This window comes from Symphodus melops (genome assembly GCF_947650265.1).
Source record: "Symphodus melops genome assembly, chromosome: 8".
NCBI classification, from domain to species: Eukaryota; Metazoa; Chordata; class Actinopteri; order Labriformes; family Labridae; genus Symphodus; species Symphodus melops.
The window spans coordinates 23,728,564-23,749,924 of record NC_136698.1 but is presented as its reverse complement, the minus strand read 5'-3'; the positions used below and the strand labels follow the sequence as shown (position 1 = coordinate 23,749,924).

The 21,361-nt window shown below is 38.5% G+C and overlaps 2 protein-coding genes across 2 annotated transcripts; both read left to right on the top strand.

The window, feature by feature from the left end:
• The first annotated feature begins 4,683 nt into the window (after positions 1-4,683).
• Positions 4,684-13,699, top strand: lrrc8c (leucine rich repeat containing 8 VRAC subunit C). The gene is made up of 3 exons (XM_079349903.1): positions 4,684-4,769; positions 7,972-8,114; positions 10,440-13,699. Exons 2-3 carry the CDS (start codon positions 7,977-7,979, stop codon positions 12,687-12,689), a joined length of 2,388 nt encoding a protein of 795 aa, XP_079206029.1. The 5' UTR covers positions 4,684-4,769; positions 7,972-7,976; the 3' UTR covers positions 12,690-13,699.
• A 1,080-nt stretch (positions 13,700-14,779) lies between these two features.
• lrrc8db (leucine rich repeat containing 8 VRAC subunit Db) lies at positions 14,780-20,828 on the top strand. Its single transcript, XM_079349902.1, has 2 exons — positions 14,780-15,207; positions 18,029-20,828. Exon 2 carries the CDS (start codon positions 18,031-18,033, stop codon positions 20,584-20,586), a length of 2,556 nt encoding a protein of 851 aa, XP_079206028.1. The 5' UTR covers positions 14,780-15,207; positions 18,029-18,030; the 3' UTR covers positions 20,587-20,828.
• The last annotated feature ends 533 nt before the right edge of the window (positions 20,829-21,361 follow it).

The following is a 21,361-nucleotide window of genomic DNA, read 5'->3' as shown; positions in this document are numbered from 1 at the left end:
CAATCATGTGGTCGTTTTTGTTCTACTGCGTTGCAGGTCAACTTTAATTTATGTATGTTATTGTGGACAGAGGCAAAAAAAAAAAAAAGCAACAACTTTTCTTTAGTTCAAGATGGGTAAAGCCAAGTGAGCTTGTATTAACAAGGCTGCAAATTATTGCTGGACACACGATGCATGGATGAGATACAGCCAGAGATACTCCAAGTTTGTTAGTGTTTTTAGCATGAAAAAATAAATTGGATAAGATAGAGTAGCTTAATTCAGGCAAATAAATATTTATTATTGATCAATAATCACAAATGTCAGTCGACCGTGTTTGAATTTCATGTGATGCATAGGGGTCTGGACCCAAAGCTGGGAAAACTTGTATTAAATTCTTGTTTGTTTGAAAAGGTGAGTTTAGAGTAAAGATCTGAATGTAAAAAACATGTTGAAGGGAACAAAAACATTCACACAATGTCACAAAAAGCACAATTGAATATTAATAATAATAATTGAATTGAATTATGGCAGGTGGGTAGCCTACAGTTACAGATGTATTCGGTGAGGGGGCAGCAATGGAAGATGCTTGGTCATCCCACATGAACCAATAATAAAATAATCAATAATAGTTTACGTTAGATCATGGTTTAGTGGAGCTGGACACAAAGTTTAAAATTGTTCTTCAATTTATCAGCAAAAGAATGTGTCCTTTTAATTTCCAATGTGGAAACAGCTTCCAGTCAAATGTTGTTTTTTCATATTATGTGGATTTTCTTTTCTCCCTCTGTAACATCTCTGCTCATTTAAACGTCTGGTATTAAACCTAATCTGAGCTCAGAAAACATGAACCCTCACATGAGTTAAATGAGAATGACACTGGTCTGCCTCACCTTTCTTACAGAAGCTGACTAGGATCATTAATCATGATTATATTATAATTTATATATCTTAGTTTTTATTTTTTAAATTGTGAGTGGACTGACCAGGCCATTTGTAATTTAGGCCATAGGCTACATAATTTGATTTATTAAGATGTTTGTGTAATCACCTGTAATGTTAACCATGAACTCCTTAAATTGCACAATACAAAATACTACCCCATCTTTACTTAATGCAGGTTAATATAATGATAATGAGAGACAAACATGGTGTATAATTCAAGTGCCTTTGGGCTATTAGTAGTTTCATTTCGTAGTTTTATAGATAGTGTAAGTTAAGTAATTTCCTTTGTCAAAACAAACAAGTTTACCTGTCGCGATAATCATGGAGGAAACGGGGCTACCCTGTGTTTCCCTTTTTTAAACTTTCTGTGACGTCAGCGATGGCATCAAAGACGATACCATGTCCGAGGGGGAAGCTGCTGACAGTATTGTTATGCATTTCTTTAATAAATGATCCCTATGGCTATGCTATGATGCATTCAAGTGCTATGGGGAATTTGATTATTTAACGAAGTGGTTTTGTGTCTGTATTGTTTTTTCTATTTTATGATGATTTGTGTCCCCAGCCATGTAGGGAGGATGGTTCGAGCCAGGTGCTGGTAATTGGGGAGGTTTGGTTCTATAAAGGAGAGTCTCTGTAAGCTGTGGGAAAAACAACAGGTCAGGAACAGACACTAGAACCTATGCTCTCATGACTGTATTCATTCTCAGTCACTTATGTTAGTAGTTTCCAGTTCACATTTATGTTTTTTGTTGCTTTACATTTTTTTGGTTGCACTTGTAAATGAAAGTCCACTGATGGAACCATCAATACAGAATCATGAGTCTGCCTCCTCACTATAAATCAACACCTTTTCACTTACACCTTCATCTCCCTTGTAACTGTAAATCAACAACTTATCAAACACGTCATCATCTCTCGCTTAAGAAAATTATAAATCAACGTCTTTTTAACATCAGTGTTGTGATTATAAATCAATCATAGTCCTAACAACTATAGAGCAATGTTGTTTCAACATCACTGTCATCAATGTTACGATAATGTCGGTTGTCATCGATATTTTAAGATTGCGTTGAGATTTCAAGGTCAACCAAAATTATGATTCAGACAGAAAATCAACATTGTTTCAATGATTGTTTGTATCTGGGTACTGTCCCATCAAAAGTTCAATTGAAATCAAATCTGGGTTCACAACATAAAACACTTAATAGGGATTGAAGCTCGATCAAATAAGTTGTAACACATTAAAATGTTTGTCTTCTCTTGTCTTGTCTTGTTGGAAGACAGTTAAACATTTATTAAGACAAAGAAAATAAGAATCAATCTTTTGATGTTTTTTTTTTCTCTTTACAAAGTCTGCTTGCAGGTTACTTACTGTCCTCTGAGTTCAACTTTTAAACACAGCCTAATAGTTTTTTTTAACTTGGTTGTCACTCAGATAATAGGTCTAGTCTAATTTATTTATTGTATAAGCCCACAGTGGGATATTAATGTAACTGAATATGTTTTATTGTAAGCTGCTTCTAAGCAGTGTTTCTATTACTCTTCCCCTCTCCTGTAGTCTACTAAATAATGAACTCAATAGTCCAGATGAACAGCACTGCAAACTACAACCTCCATAGACAGTCAGCTTTCAGATAAATAAAGTCTTTCTGATTCTGATAATATAGATGTGTCTGATAATAGTGATGTCTACATACCGTAAATAGCAAAGAATATTTTAATCTAAAGGCATAAATGATGCTTTTGTTTTTCATATCAAATGAGTTAAGAAACATAGTCAGATGGACATACAAGGAGTTTGTCTTGTTAATCATTAATAAAGTTTAAACTAAGATTATGCCCATCCTAACCTTCACTGGCTCCCCATCCCGCCATGTATCCTCTTCCAACATGTGCCTTGTCCAATGTCATATAATCACTGCAGTGATCTCTCTCTGACAGTTTGTGACAGAAGGTTTGTGGTGCGGTTGGATTAGGTAAATTGGGGTACCCCTACATTTGATTGATTTTGATTTTAGTATTGTGTCATGTTCAAACAATATGCCCAGTCCAAAACAGGCTTACAAGACAGGATTATTAATACAAAGAACCAAAGCCCAATGACAGACAATCAACAATGATAATAATAATAATAATAATAATAATGATAATAACACTAATCAGACAAGCCATTCTGTTTCCTCAAGTTCTAATGTTTTGCTGCTTTAAGTGTATAACATGTGCATTGTCTGATGTCATATAGGCCTTTATGATGCTGTTACACCCTAATGTACGCCTTATTGCCGTGTTTTGCTGTCCTGCGTAAAGGTATCTTTTTTTGTCTTGCCAGGTACGTATTGCTGTCTTGATTTGATGCATGTCTAACATTATCCGGCTGTTAAGTGCACTTCTTATATGTGTTTCTAGATCTTGTTGTTCCATTTGATTCTATTTTTATGTTGAGTATTACGTTCTGCAATAAGTGCTCTTTATGTGCCTTGATAAGTGTACAGAATTGTTGCTCTGTTTAAAAAACCTTGTGTGTCTATTGTTCTGTCACTCACCTGTCCAGTTGAAAATTAGCAATGCTGGTTACTGCTCCATTACAGAAATATCATAAATACAGTATATATTGTCCCTGTGCTTAAAAAAAATAAATTACATTTAAAAAATAAAACTAAATAAAGTGTGAACGTATTATAGGCCTATGTGTCCCAGAGTGGTTGATGTATATGTATATATCAGCCCCTTATTGATTCTGACAAGAACCATTCAACATGATGGATTAGGGTAACGCGGGCCATTTTTGGAAATTTCGACTTGTGTCAGATGTTTTCATATTAACAAAACACATAATAAAAAGAAACAATATCAATATGAAATCCCCGGATGTCTCCTCATAAAACCAGCAGGAACTTTATAGATATCGTGCTCATAGGTAAAATGGCACAAGACATATATTGTAGTTTCATGTGTCAAATATTTTCAGAATTTGTGGATTATGAAATCTGGTACATAATAATGGATAGACAAGAACATAGATTTGTTCTTCGATTGAAATGAACTTGTATGCAAGTAAATACGCTTTTCCATATTTATTTTTGATGTAATTCCAATATTTTCATCGATAAATATTTCAGAAACTAGTTAAGATAGAAGTAAACTACTCTGGCTAACTAGCAAATCATGACAGTATTATGAATCTTTATCTAAAAAAACAAACTATGCTACATTACATGCCCAAACATTAAAGTCATGGAGGATTTTTTTTTCTTCAATAATTCACATAAATCCAATTTTGAATAGCTAAGATGATATCCCACATTAGTCAAACCATGCTGTCCCAATTTAAAACCAACCTTTTTTTTTTACAGTGAGATGAGTGAAGATTGCCTGAAATAGAAAATATTATTACATTTTCACAATATTATTGCATAATGTGACACTATTTTTTCAATATTATTATAATTTTTTTCTCAAATTTATGATGTCATATAATAAGGATTTTGATTTTACACTTGGATTAGTGTTTTCCTAACTTTATGCCCCTGTTCCTCTAGTTGAATACGTACTGAACGGTTTAAACTAAACTGTTGTTGACGTTTCTGTAAGTATCATTAACTGCAGTTTTTAGCCTCCTCATTCCTCAGCTGTCTCATAAACACACAACCCAAACAGTGAAGTCTCAGCCTGGGTTTCCTCACCAGTCTCCGCCCCTGAAGGCTGCTGACAGTCGGCTGCATGCCTGCATGGTCTCAGTCCGTGGAGCATCCGGAAAGACGGAGAAGCGCGCGCATCATGACCCGAAACCTCATCGCATGAAAGCGCTCACATCCTCATCTCCAGCTCTCATCCACAGAAAGGTAAATCTCTCACATTGTTTTTATTTAGAGAGCGTAGTGGTGTGTTGTCAGCGTTATAATGACTCGATGAAGTGTCTCACACTAGTTTAATCTGAGAAGACCGTTAGTTTACCTGCAACCCACAGTACTAACACTTGTGATACGCAGTAATCTCCATAGGTTACTCTTGGGTTTACAATTACAAGTGCTGTCGGAGTTTCGGGGTTACAGAATTATTGTTTACTCACGGAAATTGAATTATAACCGGATCACTTATGACGAATTATAGCCACTGCTCTCAGAATAAATCACAGCTTTTCTTACTGTAAACTACTGGCACTTTTTCATTAGCTTCATGAAGTCTCAAAGTGTGCCTCATCATTAGGTCCTAATAGCCCAACAGACGAGGTCTTTTCTCTTTTTTTTTCATTCTGCATTGCGGGTAGTATTTTTCCACGTCCGTAACGAGACAGGAGTTTTTGTGTGCGAGGGGCTGGGTGTGTTCCAAACATGTCTGTTTTTGGATATCTGGGATTCAGACAAGTTTCCTGTTAGGAAGGGACAAGGATATGGCCTGGTCAGCTCCACTCAATGGCTGACTCATCCTGGAGGAAGACAGGACTTTTCCTATAGGCTTCACTCAGCTACACACAACCAAATGTCACCACACACACGCACACGCGCACACAAACACAGACACACACTCCCATTTTTTGTGCATTGTTTTTGATTTTTTTTTTTCTTCACAAAACTGACCTATTAATGAAACTTTCCAGGGCACAATAGGTAGGGAGGGATACTGTTGCAACATACTGTAACCGTAGCCTGACTCATAATAGAAAAACACTACACTTACTACTACTGATGATATCAGGGTCATTTTGTGAGTCAAATATAGTAGGAGAGCAGCGAATCAAAGCAAAAGGAACTTTGGCACTGCAACACTTTTTTTTCTTAACAATTATATAATTTTTTTTTTTTTTAAAGGAAAAGAAACTAATTTAAATGTTAAGACAAGCAGAAAGCATACTTTGTGTTTTTAGAGCTTTAGGCTAGCTAAACCCTTGAAGTTTTGAGCACTGATTTGCCCCCAGGATTGCAGGCTTGTCATAATTGATTATTTGTCACAATAATCCTCAAGTTTAGGTGTCGATAAAATGATTTTACCAACCCCAATCAAGTCGGAGCCTTCCCAATTTGGAATCATTAATGTCAATGTCATGTTTATATTTATGATTCCAGATTGGGCTGCCTCTGACGGAATACTCAAATACTCAATTCTTTGAGATCACGTGTCTGTCGCATCGCCACTGTGAAATAATTGCTTCAAATGGCAGGTGTGTAGTCTTTGGGTCCAACCAAATCGTCCACTATGGGCATTCGGAGGATCAAGATTTGAAGCATCGGGTGAAACTGTTTTTTACATTCTGTTATGTTTGTGATCTCCCAAGTGTTCAAAATTGGTTCAGATTTGCCTCACTAGAAATCAGAAAGTGTCCAAACATCCGCTCTCAGTTTTGGCCATTCTTGTGATAATCTGTGTCCTTCATGGATGTGCCATGTTGTTTTCAAAACTTGGCTCTTTAACACAATTGGCTCTTCATGTCTACATGGTACAAAAAATGAAATTCCCAAGAACATGGGAATGGATTGTTTTTACTACTTTCAGGTTAACTGAGTCATAAACGACATTATGATGTGTAGTGGTTGTTTTATAGAAGACCACAGCACTAAATAATTAAGGAAAGATCGATTTTTCAAAGCTCGACACATTACAATTTTTGAACAGCCAGATGCAACTAGGGTTAAGTGAGCAAAAAGTTTATTTTGATTTGAATGAACTGAACATTTAAAGTAACCTTTCAGTGATGTACATTCACATGTAAACATCCCCTGATCCACACAATCCTGTACGTTCTGGCAATTCACAGATCATTCTTTACACCTACTTGTACATGTTTTGATTTTTGTTGCGTATGAAATCGATTTCTTTTTGTGGTTTTTACAGCCCATTAAATGTATTGCTGGTTCTTCTGATAGTATTTTGCTAATTCTATTTCATGACGAGAAACTCCTAAGTCTACTGTACATGCAACTTTTTCCTCAACTCTGCCTTTTGTGTTTAAATGACACTGCAGCTAAATACTGACAGACACATATTGGAAATTGGACGCCTGCCTCTGTAGTAGTAAGCAGTCTAAAGAAGGTGACCACACAGAGTGTGAGCAGAGAGCAGCATCAGGGAAACAGCACCGTTTTTCATGCTGCTGCTCTTAACAAAGGTTCTTCACAGTCTTTGAAAAGATTTATAGCTAGAAGACAGTACCATGTATAAACAACAAAAAGGGCAGAGGTCTGGTTTAATTCACTTTTGTCATTGAAAGTGTTCATTATGAAGCCAATTTACAATCATGTGGCTCTCTTAGACTTTATGTCCAAGCATTTGTCACAAGCTCTACAAAGCCAGTCACTCGCTCTGTCTTGTTGGTTAAAGTCTTACAATAGAATTGTGAACTTGTATAATGTCGAAGTGGCACTTAAAAGGAATTCCTCATTTTGAGGAAATGCTCTGTATCTACTCATTCAAGCATCTGTTTAACCTGTATACAAAAAAAAAGGTGGAGAGTGTAAGATTCATGGCCCCTTTCCTTCAGCATGTCATCATCTCGTCCGACAGCTAACAATTCAATTTTTTAAACTGTATATTATACTGAGAAGATGTAAACACATCCTGGCGAAATGGATGTTGACAGTCTTAATGGAATTAAAATAAAATTAAACTTGGCCCTTTTAGCTAACATTTTGTTTGAGGTGGGGAGATGAAATGTTTCCCCTTACAAGGAGGGTAAAGATGCAGTTAAAAGAACCACTATGCCACTGTTTTGGCACACCTGCTTCCAGCTTCATGCTGGTAAAACAAGTTTGCAATTAATGTGGGAAAAAGCTAATGTTAATATCAACAATTTCCACCACAAGTCTGCTAAATGCTTACTAGAACCCTTCAGATGTTTGGGCATAAATCAAATCACGGGGAACTTGTGATTTGCAGTTTCTCTCTTTTTTGAAGTTTCTCTTATTATTAGACATGAAGGGAGGCACTTACACTATTGTGTAAGACAATTCCTCATCTTTAATCACACCATTGTTTTGCCCCCGTTATGCCACTTCCCTTTGTATGACCTGAAGTTAATGTGGGTTTTTTTCCTTCTTGTTTTGTGAACAGGCATCATGATTCCCGTGATGGAATTCCGTCAGTTCTCAGAACAGCAGCCAGCGTTCAGAGTCCTGAAGCCGTGGTGGGATGTGTTTACAGACTATCTGTCTGTGATAATGCTCATGATTGGTGTGTTTGGATGCACTCTTCAGGTCAGTTTACAAGTAACGATGTTTCTCCATGATGTCTCTATACTTAAGGGAGCAGTTAAATGTGTGCTTTAAGGTTTACTGTTTTAATAGATTTTGTTACCCTGCTTCCTTTTTGAGCTCATTAAAAGGGAGCGGAAAATGTAGTTTATGTTCTCTAACATTATGAGTTTGTGCTACTACTTGTGTATGAGATAAAGAGTTGTACTGTTTGTTTCCATTAAATTTCAAGTCATTGAAATTATCGGAGTGAGCTCAGAGTCTCTCCAACGCAACATTACTGCTGTGCCTCCTACACTGGCACCAATTCAGAACCACTAATATCCCGCTTTTACAACCTGGAAGCCAGCAACCAGCAAAGGAGGCATTCAGCCCATCGGGAGGTTACCAGTGGAAACATTTACCCACCCAGCCCGTAAAGTAAACACACGATTCCAAACTGTGTCCTTCTCTCTGTGGAGTTGATATGTTTTCTGGCTACTGCAACACTCTGTAGTGTAAACCCTGGAAATTGAACCAAAACATTTTTTTAGAAACTCTGTTAGACTAATATTTATCAGGGTAGGAGCATCCATTGTTTCCAACTCAGTGTTTGGACATGATCTGTTGATTAATTGAGTGGGGTAAATAATGATGTAGCCAAGTTTCCTTTACAACTCAGGACACTATCAACGCGCCACTTTTGGTAATAACTCCATTGCTTCACAGTATGATCCCAGTGTTTAAAGTTGAAGGGAGAAATACAGAGACAGAAACTGTGTTCGTAAAAGTCTACAGACCAGAGACCTCAGCACACCTGATTTTGCTTTTGGAACTCTCATGTGTTACAGCTCAACTGCAGTGTGCAGTTGTTCTTTTTTTTAAACAAGCTGTAGTTTCAGGTTCTGTTACATTGAAATGGACATAGTGATGTTTCAAGCACCTTTACATAGCTCCCAAAATGTCCCCAGTCAAGGCCTGCCTCCATTGAATTGAAGTGCCTGTTTCCTGTTATAGGCTTGGCTGTGAAGCAGCAGTGTATCATTATTTACTTGACAAGTAAATATTTGTTAATGATGTATGCAAACCTTTGCCTAGTTTCAGAAAATGTTCTGGATCTTGTAAATCTGGCTTCACAGAAAAATCCTGTCCTAAAAAAGGTTTATAATCATGAATAATTCTTGTATATCAATTGTGAGTTCAGCAGATAGTTTTAGTGAAAAACACAGAACACATAAAGGTCACACACTGAGTATAAAAGAGAGTGGAGCATGAATAAAACAGTATAAAGAACTGTATAAAGAAAGGTGATGTTAACCCCAGGGGCTAAAAAGAAATAACAATGAATGCTGAACTCATTCGGTCTGCATTCTTATTATGACCAGCATTGAGAGCCAATGGATGCAAAAATAATACAAAAAAACATTCTTAAAGTATTTAAAGTTTAAATATGCATGGTTTGCAGATTAAACAATTAAACATTGTCAACCTTGCTCATTGACACCAGAATAATGCAACAATTCTGAATTTATGAATTTCTTTTAATCAGTTGAGGCCTGCAATGCTGGTCCAATGTTGTGTTTAAACGGACCCATCACTATTCCGGTCATAACTCTGTTTAATGCTAACTGATTGTAAGCTCGGCACAGTGGATAGATGGAACACCAGCTTGGCAGTATTTTAATCTTGAAGTAGTATGTAGGCTGTGTTAAACTGGCATATCACCACTATAGACTGTAGCCATACATACAGTTGGCACAGGAATGTGGACGTTAAGCGAACACTGCTGTTTTCTTAACTTAGAGGCGGGTTGAGCTGTGGACGAAAATGATTCTTTTCATGGAAATTCTTTTCATTCGATCTCAATCTCAAGGCAAGACCAGGAAATGACTCTGTGTCTGTTGGGGAGATAAGACTTCTGGACATCAAAGCTCTACAGCATGTTTCTTTGTATGATTTTGCTGTAAATCAAAGCACACTGTAAATCTCTGTTTTAAAATCTGTTGTATAAAGCTGTTCTATGAAAGATTGTAATCTTTCACTCTGCACTGTAATATTTCATTCTTTTCATATTTTTACTTCAATTATTTTTAGTTGAACATATTTTAAGTTTGAATAATTTCTGTGATTTTTTTGTCTTGTGTGAAGCACTTTGAATTGCTTTGGTATTGAAATGTTCTATAAATAAACTTTCCTTGCCTTGAATTATAAAAAATAGTTACTAAATAAATCTCACTATAAACCTGGTTACTGTGTTGCATGTAAACATAGATTTTCTCTGGTGTTGAAATGTCTCCTATTTGCCACGTTTTTCATTATTTCTCTCATCTTTCTTTTCTCCTTTTTCAGGTCATGCAAGATAAAATCATCTGCCTTCCCCAGAGAACATCATCGCCTCCAGAGAACACAAGTGAAGTGGATGTGAAGTCATTGTTATTACTGCAATCCAACATTTCAGCCGTACCAAGGGAAATGACAGGCCTAAAAACTGATCTGGATCTTCAACAGTACAGTTTCATCAACCAGATGTGCTACGAGAAGGCCCTGCATTGGTATGCCAAATACTTTCCTTATTTAGTTCTGATTCACACTTTAGTTTTCATGGTGTGTAGCAACTTCTGGTTCAAATTCCCTGGCTCGAGCTCTAAAATAGAGCGTTTCATCTCCATGCTTGGCAAGTGCTTTGACTCTCCCTGGACAACACGAGCCTTGTCGGAGGTGTCTGGTGAGAATCCCGAAGAAAAAGACCATAAAAAGAGCGCGACGACAAGGTCCAACATCGCTGTGTCTCCAGGAGAAGGGAGTCTGGAGAAGACACAGTCCCTCAGGTCTATTCCTGAGAAGATTGTAGTTGAGAAGCCATCAGCAAGTGCTCTTGATAAAAAGGAGGGTGAACAAGCTAAGGCCCTTTTTGAAAAGGTAAAGAAGTTCCGTTTACACGTTGAAGAGGGAGACATCCTCTATCTGATGTATGTTCGCCAGACAGTGTTCAAAGTGATTAAATTCCTCCTGATCATTGCTTATAACAGCTCTCTGGTGAATAAAGTCAGGAATAGAGTTCGCTGTCAAGTTGAGATCCAGGACATGACGGGCTACAAAGACTTTGAATGTAATCATACCATGGCTCACCTGTTTTCTAAGCTTTCTTACTGCTACTTGTGTTTAGTGGCTGTGTATGGACTAACCAGCCTTTATACCTCTTACTGGCTGTTTTACCGCTCGCTGAAAGAATACTCCTTTGAGTATGTGCGGCAGGAAACGGGGATTAATGACATCCCAGACGTCAAGAATGACTTTGCTTTCATGCTACACATGATTGATCAGTACGACCCATTGTATTCAAAACGATTTGCAGTTTTTCTTTCCGAGGTCAGTGAGAACAAACTGAAACAGCTCAACCTGAATCATGACTGGACTGCAGAGAAGTTACGTCAGAGACTGCAGACTAACACCAACAACCGGCTTGAACTCCAGCTGTTCATGCTCCCTGGGTTGCCTGACACTGTCTTTGAGTTGACAGAGCTTCAGTCTCTCAAGCTAGAGATCATCAACAACGTCACCATCCCTGCCTCAGTCTCTCAGCTGGAAGATCTTCAGGAGCTGTCTCTTTACCAGTGCTCTTTAAAACTGCACACATCGGCTACCTCCTTCCTCAAAGACAACCTGAAAGTGCTGCGTGTGAAGTTTGATGACAACCGGGAACTGCCGAACTGGATGTATGGCATGCGCAACTTAGAAGAGCTTTACCTCACTGGATCGCTAAGCCCTGATGCCTCCAAGAATATAGTTCTTGAGTCACTGCGGGAGTTGAAGTGTTTAAAAACTCTCTGTGTTAAAAGCAATTTGACCAAGATACCCCAGTCCATTGTGGATGTTTCCAGCCATCTGCAGCGGCTGTACTTACACAACGATGGCACCAAGTTAGTAATGCTCAACAACCTGAAAAAGATGTCCTATCTGATTGAGCTAGAGCTGGTGCGTTGTGATCTGGAGCGCATCCCACATGCAATCTTCAGCCTCACAAATCTGCAAGAGCTTGACCTCAAAGAAAACCACATACGCTCAATAGAGGAGATCATCAGCTTCCAACATCTGCGAAAACTGACCTCTCTCAAACTTTGGTACAATTGTATCATGTACATCCCAGAGCACATCAAGAAGCTGGGGAGCCTTGAGCGTCTATACTTCAGCCACAACAAGATTGAGATATTGCCTTCACACTTGTTTTTGTGCAACAAGCTGCGCTACCTGGACTTGTCAAACAATGACATCCGATTCATTCCGCCAGAAATCGGAGTCCTTCAGAGTCTGCAGTACTTCTCTGTAACCTGTAACAAGCTAGAGAATCTACCAGATGAGCTCTTCTTTTGCAAAAAGCTGAAAACACTTAAGCTTGGTAAAAACTCACTGTCCATACTCTCGCCTAAGATTTCCTACCTCGCTTTACTGACCTATTTGGATCTCAAAGGCAACCACTTTGAGGTGCTGCCACAAGAGCTGGGTTGCTGCCGTGCTTTGAAACATAGTGGCCTTGTCGTGGAAGAGACACTGTTTGAAACTCTACCTTCAGATGTTAGGGACCAAATGACAGCAGAGTGAGAAGCTTTTGCTGCAGTGCCTGCTTCTTGCTCCATCGAAGCATATTTTTTTTGTTAAGACATTACCATAATTAAGTATTATACTACTGTTCACAAAGTTAAGTTTTATTTTTCTAGATTCTTCAATGCAGGGAATAATTATATATTCTTATTTTGTACATGGATTATGTGTTTACTTTCATAAAATATCTTACAATAAATCACCCTTAAGGGAAACATGCAGCATTTTGGTGACCCCCACCTCTCCCCCGATTTCTTGCAGTTTGGTTTTAAAATTTACAAAATATTTGATATGTGACTGTTCGACATGAAACTACAGCTGCTAGTGCTGAGCTTAGTTTAGCAAAAACGCAAAGCAGGAGCAAACAAATAGTAAAACTTTAAACAACAATTCAGCTAATTGAAAAGAAAAAAAACATTTTCTAACTAAACATGTTTTAGAGTTACATGCTCGACTTTTTGTTCAATTCTTTTTAACCGAGCATTGGACACTCACTAATGCAGAACCTGACAGAGTGAAACATCCTTTTCTTTATCTAATGCTAAGCTCACTGTCTGGCTTAAGCTTCAAAATTTGCATACTAACAAGAATGATACCAAGTGTCTCATACAACTCTGAAAATTAGTAAAAGTTGTCCCATTTCCCAAATTGTTGAACTTAATTCATGGTTAAAACTTTTTATATCATGCTGCATAATTTGATGACTGAATGTACGTCTAAAAAGAAGACCTTTAAGCTTACAGCCTTAAGATTATTAGACTTTTTATATTTCACGTTGCCATTATAAAGCTATTTTCCTATAGACAGTGTAAGGTTTCTGCAGTAGAGTAAACGCAATATAAAAAGAATATATTATATGGCTAAATCTACTGGACTATAGGAAGTGGAAACTGAAAATGACTATGTCATAATGGTGTTTTTCTTCTATCAAAATGTGCCCAATTGTATGCAGCCGACTACTAAATAAATATGTTACTAAAATGTTTTGTATTATTGACCAATAAACATTGATTTATTTGAACATGTGGGTTTTTTTAGGTTACACTTTTTCAAAAGTTCTTTCAGCAAAAACAGTCTGTGTTGACTGAAAAAAACGATTCTGTCTTTGAATTAGTGCAAATTGTCCACTTGGTCAGCGTCTGTGTCCAGTAGTGTCCAGAGCATGGAGGCGCTATCAGGAGACAGGCCAGTACATCAGGAGATGTAGGAGGCCGTAGAAGGGCAACAACCCAGCAGCTGGACCGCTACCTCCGCCTTTGTGCAAGGAGGAACAGGAGGAGCACTGCTAGAGCCCTGCAAAATGACCTCCAGCAGGCCACAAATGTGCATGTGTCTGCTCAAACGGTCAGAAAGACTCCATGAGGGTGGTATGAAGGCCCAACGTCCACAGGTGGGGGTTGTGCTTACAGCCCAACACCATGCAAGACGTTTGGCATTTGGCCCTGGTTTCCTCCTAATGAAGACAATGCTACACTTCAGTTGGCTGGAGTGTGTCAGCACATTCAACTATGTAAAGAACAAAGTATTTAATTAATGAGAATACTTCACTCGTTCAGATCTAGGAGGTTTTATTTTAGTGTTCCCTTTTTTTTGAACAGTGTATATTAATATAAGCCTACAAAGGTAAACACAACCAAACAAAGATTCTGTTAAAGAATTTACTTTTTTTTTTTATTTCTTATTTTTTGCACTGCATCTTTGCACTGCGTGCGTCGGTTTTCCAACGGTCAGTTGCCTTTGCTGTTGAAAAATTGCTCAACACATGTTTTAGTGTAAGCCAAATCCCACAGTGCTAACCATTGTCACCTTTACTAACATGTCTTTCAAAGTGTCACTGACAAAATACAATTATGAACCTACTGCGAGTTTATTGTAAAGTTGTTTCCAATGTGCTCCTAAAGTTTTATGTTAAAGATTAGACTGTAGCCTATGCAAATAATGAGATAAGAGACCACTGTAGTGGTGCCGATAAAGAAACCAGCAAATCTACTGTTAGACTTTATTGAATGGTTCTTGCAGTTTAAGGTTAATTGTTAGGTTTTGGGATAGAAAAACAGAGAACAATTTTACATAAAATTGCATCCACTGCACTTTGAGGACGGTCCCTAACATCGGTGGCTCATCTCTCCTTATCAGCTAATCGGTTTTATGTCGCTCCTGGTGAGAATAAACCTATCAATAATTTCGTTCTGTAAACTACAACAGAACTGGTTTCAACAATCGCATGGCTGATCTGTGTAGTGGCGAAAGACCCCTGTGATGGTCTGAATAATATAAACCTTGGAACAGCCGGTGTTGCGTGCCGGCTGTGTTGCTCGTCAGAGAGGCAGCTGAGCGGACCCGACCATCTGAAGCGCAGTGGGGGTAGACATAAGCTGTTTATGTCCCGGCCAGCAGGCCTACGGTTTGATTGAAGCGAAGAATGGACTCCTTTTTCCCCGCATTGAAACATGGCTTTTAAAAGGAGGTGTTGCTCGGTACTGCTGGAATCGACATAACCGGACCAGGACTCCTAAAGGTGCGTATCTGTGCGATAGGTTGCCGCTTCTCGCTGGTTTTATTCATTATGTGAACTATAACCGACATGCTCTGGCCCATCATTGTTTGCTTTGAAACGTAGTGACACAGCAGCACTAACATTGGCGCATTGATGTATTTTTTAAATGACTCGCGATATATTTATTTTTTTTGGTGTGTGCTGCCTTTAAAGGCTCCACGAACATCAGGTCCACCTCCTTTTTTTGTGTCCATGGATGCGTCTTGCTGCTGGAGCCGGTCTCAGCCTGCTCTGAAGCCTCGTTGAAAATAGTGACCTTCATGCTTTAAAGACAATAGATTTTAGTCGCAGTAGTGTAAAATATAGATATTTTTTCATATATAACACATCTTTTGTCTTATAAAACCCACGAAAACACATGAAAAGCTTAACATTTTTGGTCGCCTGAATTTTCTTCAGGCTATGATAATCTACTGCAAAACGAACAGTGAACATGTCAAAGCTTCATATTGCCTGTCGTGGAAATAGATGCCTCCAGGCCTTAATAATGTGCAGTCTATGCTCCAGGCACGTGAATAAACTGTCGGGGGCTCATATCATCATATGCATCATATGCATTAAAAAATCATATGCATTAAAAAACCTTAAAGAAAAGCTATGAAAATGTTGCATTATGAATAAAGTTTGTATAGATAGATAATTACTGTCTCTTTAGACTACTTGTGTGCAGTGTCCTAGTTCCAGTGCTGCCTCATCTCTTAATCCATAACAATCTGATAAGGCTCTTTAAACGTGTCTGGGAAATGTGCTATTGTAATTGGAGGACGCAGTCAGTGTATCTCTGAAGATATTGGGATCTCAAAGTTTTTGACTGATCTCACAGGCAGGTCTCTGTTGTTTACAAGCTAGTGAATTTAATGTATAGCAAGGCAACCAAAACAAGGAGCATTGACCATACATAAATGCAATACAGTACAATATAGTTTCCAAAGATGTTATCTAGGATATTCAATTTAAGCAAAGAGTAATTCTTAAGTTGTTCTTAAATATAAATTGTGAAGTTTTACTCTATCCATTTTTTTAAAGATTACATTCAAGGGCTGTTTTTTAATGTTGTGTCTATGATGCTTGAAATGAGGGTATTTTAAATATCATTACACATGACAGTGTAAAGTTATTAAATTCAAAAACAAATACAGGAGTCAACACATCTCTGTCACCAGTTAACTTCAGAGTTCTAATTGTTGTTTTGGCTGAACTGTCCTAAAGGACCCTATCCAGTTTTGAGTCTTTGTATTCTGGTCACACAGTGTTCTCCCAATTAAGTGGACCATGGAGAACTAATGATGTAGTGTGATGGCCAGAAATAGACTGTGTTCTGTCCTTTCTGGATATGTTCTACACCAGAGCACATTAATGAGGACAATACTGTCACAGAAAAACAAAACTGTTAATAAAACTCTGTCCACTATAAATATTTGGGACAAAAAATTATTTAAATTAGATGCTTGTAACTTATAAAGGGCAGATTTCTTGGTGAACATTTTAGATTTAAAATTGGCAAAGGATGCAGCAACAACTACAACCCTAACCCTAACGCCAAAACATCTCCCCATACCAGGACTGTAGCTCTCACTGTTGTCTCAATCATGTTATAGAAAGCTAAGCTAAAGGACAAGATATTGCTCTGCAACTCACAATTAGGCTTACTCTGATGTACTTACATTCTGCTCGACGAACAATGCCTGTCACAGGTAAGCAACTTGATATAGTATTGCTAATGATGAAGATAGCAGTCTTGTTTGACCTGTATAGGGGACATAGTTTACTCCAAAACTTTAACTTAACCTTTAGAAAGGAAACTTAAGTCTACCTGTTATATAAAAAACACTTGCCTGCCCAAACCCACTTTAGACAGAAGGAAAATTTAATTGTGAAACATTTAACAGGTCAGTGAAATGATAAGATAACACCAGCCAGAACTTCAATCAGGAGTCTAATCATATTATATCACAATACAACAGATGCTCTGCTTCTTCACTAAAGATCTTTAATAAGCAAAGGTAACAACCCAGATATTTATCAGAATAAGACTTGAGACAAGGGCTACCATTGGCCAACGTGTGGCCCTAAACAGAGTTTTTATATTGCTACCATTCACCCACTTTTAAAGAAACCTTATCTCGGCCCTGCACACATCCTCAAAAAAATAGTTTCTGGCCAAATCCTAAATTATGTGGAAGGCCAATACATCTCTAACAAATTCCAATCCGATTTTTAAAATAAACACAGCACTGAGACAGCATTACTGAAGGTCTCCAATGACTTCCTTATGCAGGCATACATATGTGAGCATCCTGATCCTTCTGGATTTAACTTCAGCCTTTGATACCATCGATCATACCACCTTACTTCACTGACTGCACAAGTTGGTTGGCATTTCTGGTCGAGCCCTAAGCTGGTTTGCATTAATACCTAAATGTCCTCCTATGCAAAAAGTGATCATGCCTTCGCTGTTTTAGCCCCCACTCTTTGGAATCAACTCCCACAATCCTTCAGGTCTGCAGAATCTTTGGACATTTTCAAGAAGCATCTAAAAACTGTAAAGACACGCCTTTATGTAACCTAATAACCCTTCCCTGTGCCTACTTTTTTGCATGGGTGTTTGTTCGTAGTATGTTTTCCTGTTATTGATTTTGCGTTGTTTGTCTTTGTAATCTATTTATGTTCCACTTTTCTCACTGTATGACTTGTTTGACTGTTTTCATATGTGAATCACCTTGTAACCAAGTGTTTTAAATGTGCTATATAAATAAACACTTACTTGTATTGTCTTTTGCAGGAATGTTCACCCTCACAGAAGTAGCCTCTCTGAACGACATCCAGCCAACTTATCGGATACTGAAACCATGGTGGGACGTCTTCATGGATTACCTTGGTATTGTCATGTTGATGTTGGCTATATTTTCTGGAACAATGCAGTTAACCAGGGACCAAGTGGTTTGTCTTCCCATTCTGGAGCAGACCACCATGGATGCTGGTGGACTTCTAGCTTCCCAACCACCAGAGACAGTTGATAGTCTATGGAACAAAGAAAGTGCCATCGGAGAGCAAGCTGCTCCTTTAATGGCTAAAAAGCCTCCTGATATTATCACTCCGACAGTTCAGTTCAAAACGCCAGAGACTTTCGGACAGCCTCAGCCTACAGGTGTCAGGACCAAACTTGATTTTCAACAGTATGTGTTTGTCAACCAAATGTGCTACCATGTTGCCCTTCCATGGTATTCTAAGTATTTCCCATACCTCGCTCTGATCCACACAATTGTTCTCATGGTCAGCAGCAACTTTTGGTTCAAGTACCCAAAGACAAGTTCCAAAATAGAACATTTTGTTTCCATACTTGGAAAGTGTTTTGAATCCCCTTGGACTACCAAAGCACTGTCCGAGACTGCATGTGAGGACTCAGAGGAGAACAAACAAAGAATTGCAGGTGCCTCCTCCCTCCTGAAGCATCTGTCCACAAGCAGTGAGGAGGGGAGTCCAAACCAGTCCGCCCCAATGCTTAACAAATCTGGGGTTACCTTTTCTGCTGAAAAGCTTGTTAGTGAAATTCCTTCAATGACCATCCTGGACAAAAAAGACGGCGAGCAAGCAAAAGCCCTGTTTGAAAAAGTACGGAAATTCCGTGCCCATGTTGAAGACAGTGACTTGATTTATAGGCTGTACGCCATTCAAACAGTCATCAAAACGATCAAATTCATTCTGATCCTCTGCTACACAATGACATTTGTAGCCTCCATAGATTTCGACCATGTGTGTGAGCCTGAAATAAAGCATTTGACTGGGTACAAAAAGTTCCAATGTACCCACAACATGGCGTTCATGTTGAAGAAGCTCCTTGTTAGTTATATAGCTCTCATATGTGCTTATGGTATAATCTGCATATACACACTGTTCTGGCTTTTTCGGCGACCACTCAAAGAGTACTCCTTTGAAAAAGTCAGAGAGGAGAGCAGCTTTAGTGACATTCCTGATGTCAAAAATGACTTTGCGTTCCTCCTCCACATGGTCGACCAGTACGACCAGCTCTATTCAAAGCGTTTTGGTGTTTTTCTCTCTGAGGTGAGTGAGAACAAACTTCGGGAGATCAGCCTGAACCACGAGTGGACCTTCGAGAAGTTAAGGCAGCATGTGACGCGCAATTCTCAAGACAAGTTGGAACTCCATCTGTTTATGCTTTCAGGGGTGCCAGATGCAGTATTTGATCTCACAGATTTGGAAATCCTCAAACTAGAGTTAATCCCAGAGGCCAGGATAACAGCTAAGATCTCACAAATGATAAACCTTCAGGAGCTGCACTTCTATCACTGTCCTGCCAAAGTTGAACAGACGGCATTTATATTTCTTCGTGATCACCTCCGGTGCCTTCATGTCAAATTCACAGATGTTGGTGAGATTCCTAGCTGGGTTTACATGTTGAAAAGTTTAAGGGAGCTGTACTTGGTTGGTAACCTGAACTCTGAAAACAACAAAATGATTGGACTCGAGTCCCTACGAGATCTCAGGCACTTGAAGATACTGCAGCTCAAAAGCAACCTCACAAAGATCCCAACAAACATAACAGATCTGTCCCCGCATCTGATTAAGTTGGTTATTCATAATGATGGCACAAAACTTTTAGTGCTTAATAGTCTAAAGAAAATCCTGAATCTTGCCGAACTGGAGCTTCTGAACTGTGAGCTGGAGCGTATTCCCCATGCTATCTTCAGTTTGACAAACCTACAAGAACTGGACCTAAAATCCAACAACATTCGCACCATTGAGGAAATCATCAGCTTTCAGCATCTCAAGAGACTGACATGCCTCAAACTTTGGCACAATAAGATCATCACCATTCCACTGTCAATTAGCTATGTCAAAAACCTTGAGTCGCTCTATCTCTCACACAACAAACTTGAGTCACTACCCTCATCGTTATTCACTCTTCTTAAGCTGAGGTACCTCGATGTCAGCCACAACTCTATCTCTGTAATACCTTTGGAGGTTGGCTTTCTCCAGAACCTCCAGTATTTTGCCATTAATGCCAACAAACTTGAGGTAGTTCCCAAGCAACTGTTCAAGTGCACCAAACTAAGGACCTTATGTCTCAGCCACAACTGTATCTCCTCCATTCCAGAGAAAGTTGGCCAACTTTCACAGCTGACGCACCTGGAACTGAAGGGAAACTGTCTTGATCGTCTTCCTGCTCAGCTTGGTCAGTGCGGTCTCCTGCGCAGGAGCTGCCTCATTGTGGAGGACCATCTCTTTGACTCGCTCCCCATGGAGATCAAAGAGAGCATCAATCAGGAAGCTAGTGTTTCTTTTCCAAATGGATGTAAATGTCTAAGCGATGGAAGGTAGTCGAATTCCAAATGGGATCAAATCATGGGAGCATCACCTTGGGATCAAAGGCGTTTTCCTTTCTTTTTTCTTTAATCATGTCATTGTCACTTTTATGCTTCATGAAGTGTTAGCAATTGATAAAGTGAACAATACACATTCTACACAAAGTTGGTAACATTGAAGAAATTTTAGATGAACTCAAGAACAATTATGGCTTTTGTAACACCAGTATACTGTGCATATACAGTATAAGTAAAAGAAAAAATGTACCAGCAATGTTATTCGATAGTGGGTATTGTTGCTTGTATTGTTTGGGTCTACTTGAAAGACTAACTTAAAATCTGATTAAAATTAGTCCAAGAATGGTTTGATTAATTTTATTATGAAGTTAATGGCCTTTACAGTTGGCAGTTAGCACCTTCCACACCATCATTAAAACGTTCGGGAATATTTTTTGAAAGAATTGTGTTGAATCCATCCAAAAGAGTGACATACAGAGTAATGGCAAGGTGCATTCTCCATATTCAGATAGTGGTCATTTTCCTCTGTTTCCCTTGCAGGGTGGGAAGCTTAAATGCTGTAACATTTATGTACTGCTGTGACTTGACTTTTTTTTTATCAGTTAACCACTTTCCAATGAAATACCAACTGAACTGAAATTAATAGTTAAAATTGCTTCTGTAACACCGTACACAATGTTAACATTCTACCATAAACCGGCAAGTCTTACATTAGCTAACAACACATCTTTTCTATTGTAGTCTTTCAGGAATCTTGTCCACCGAGCGTTCTT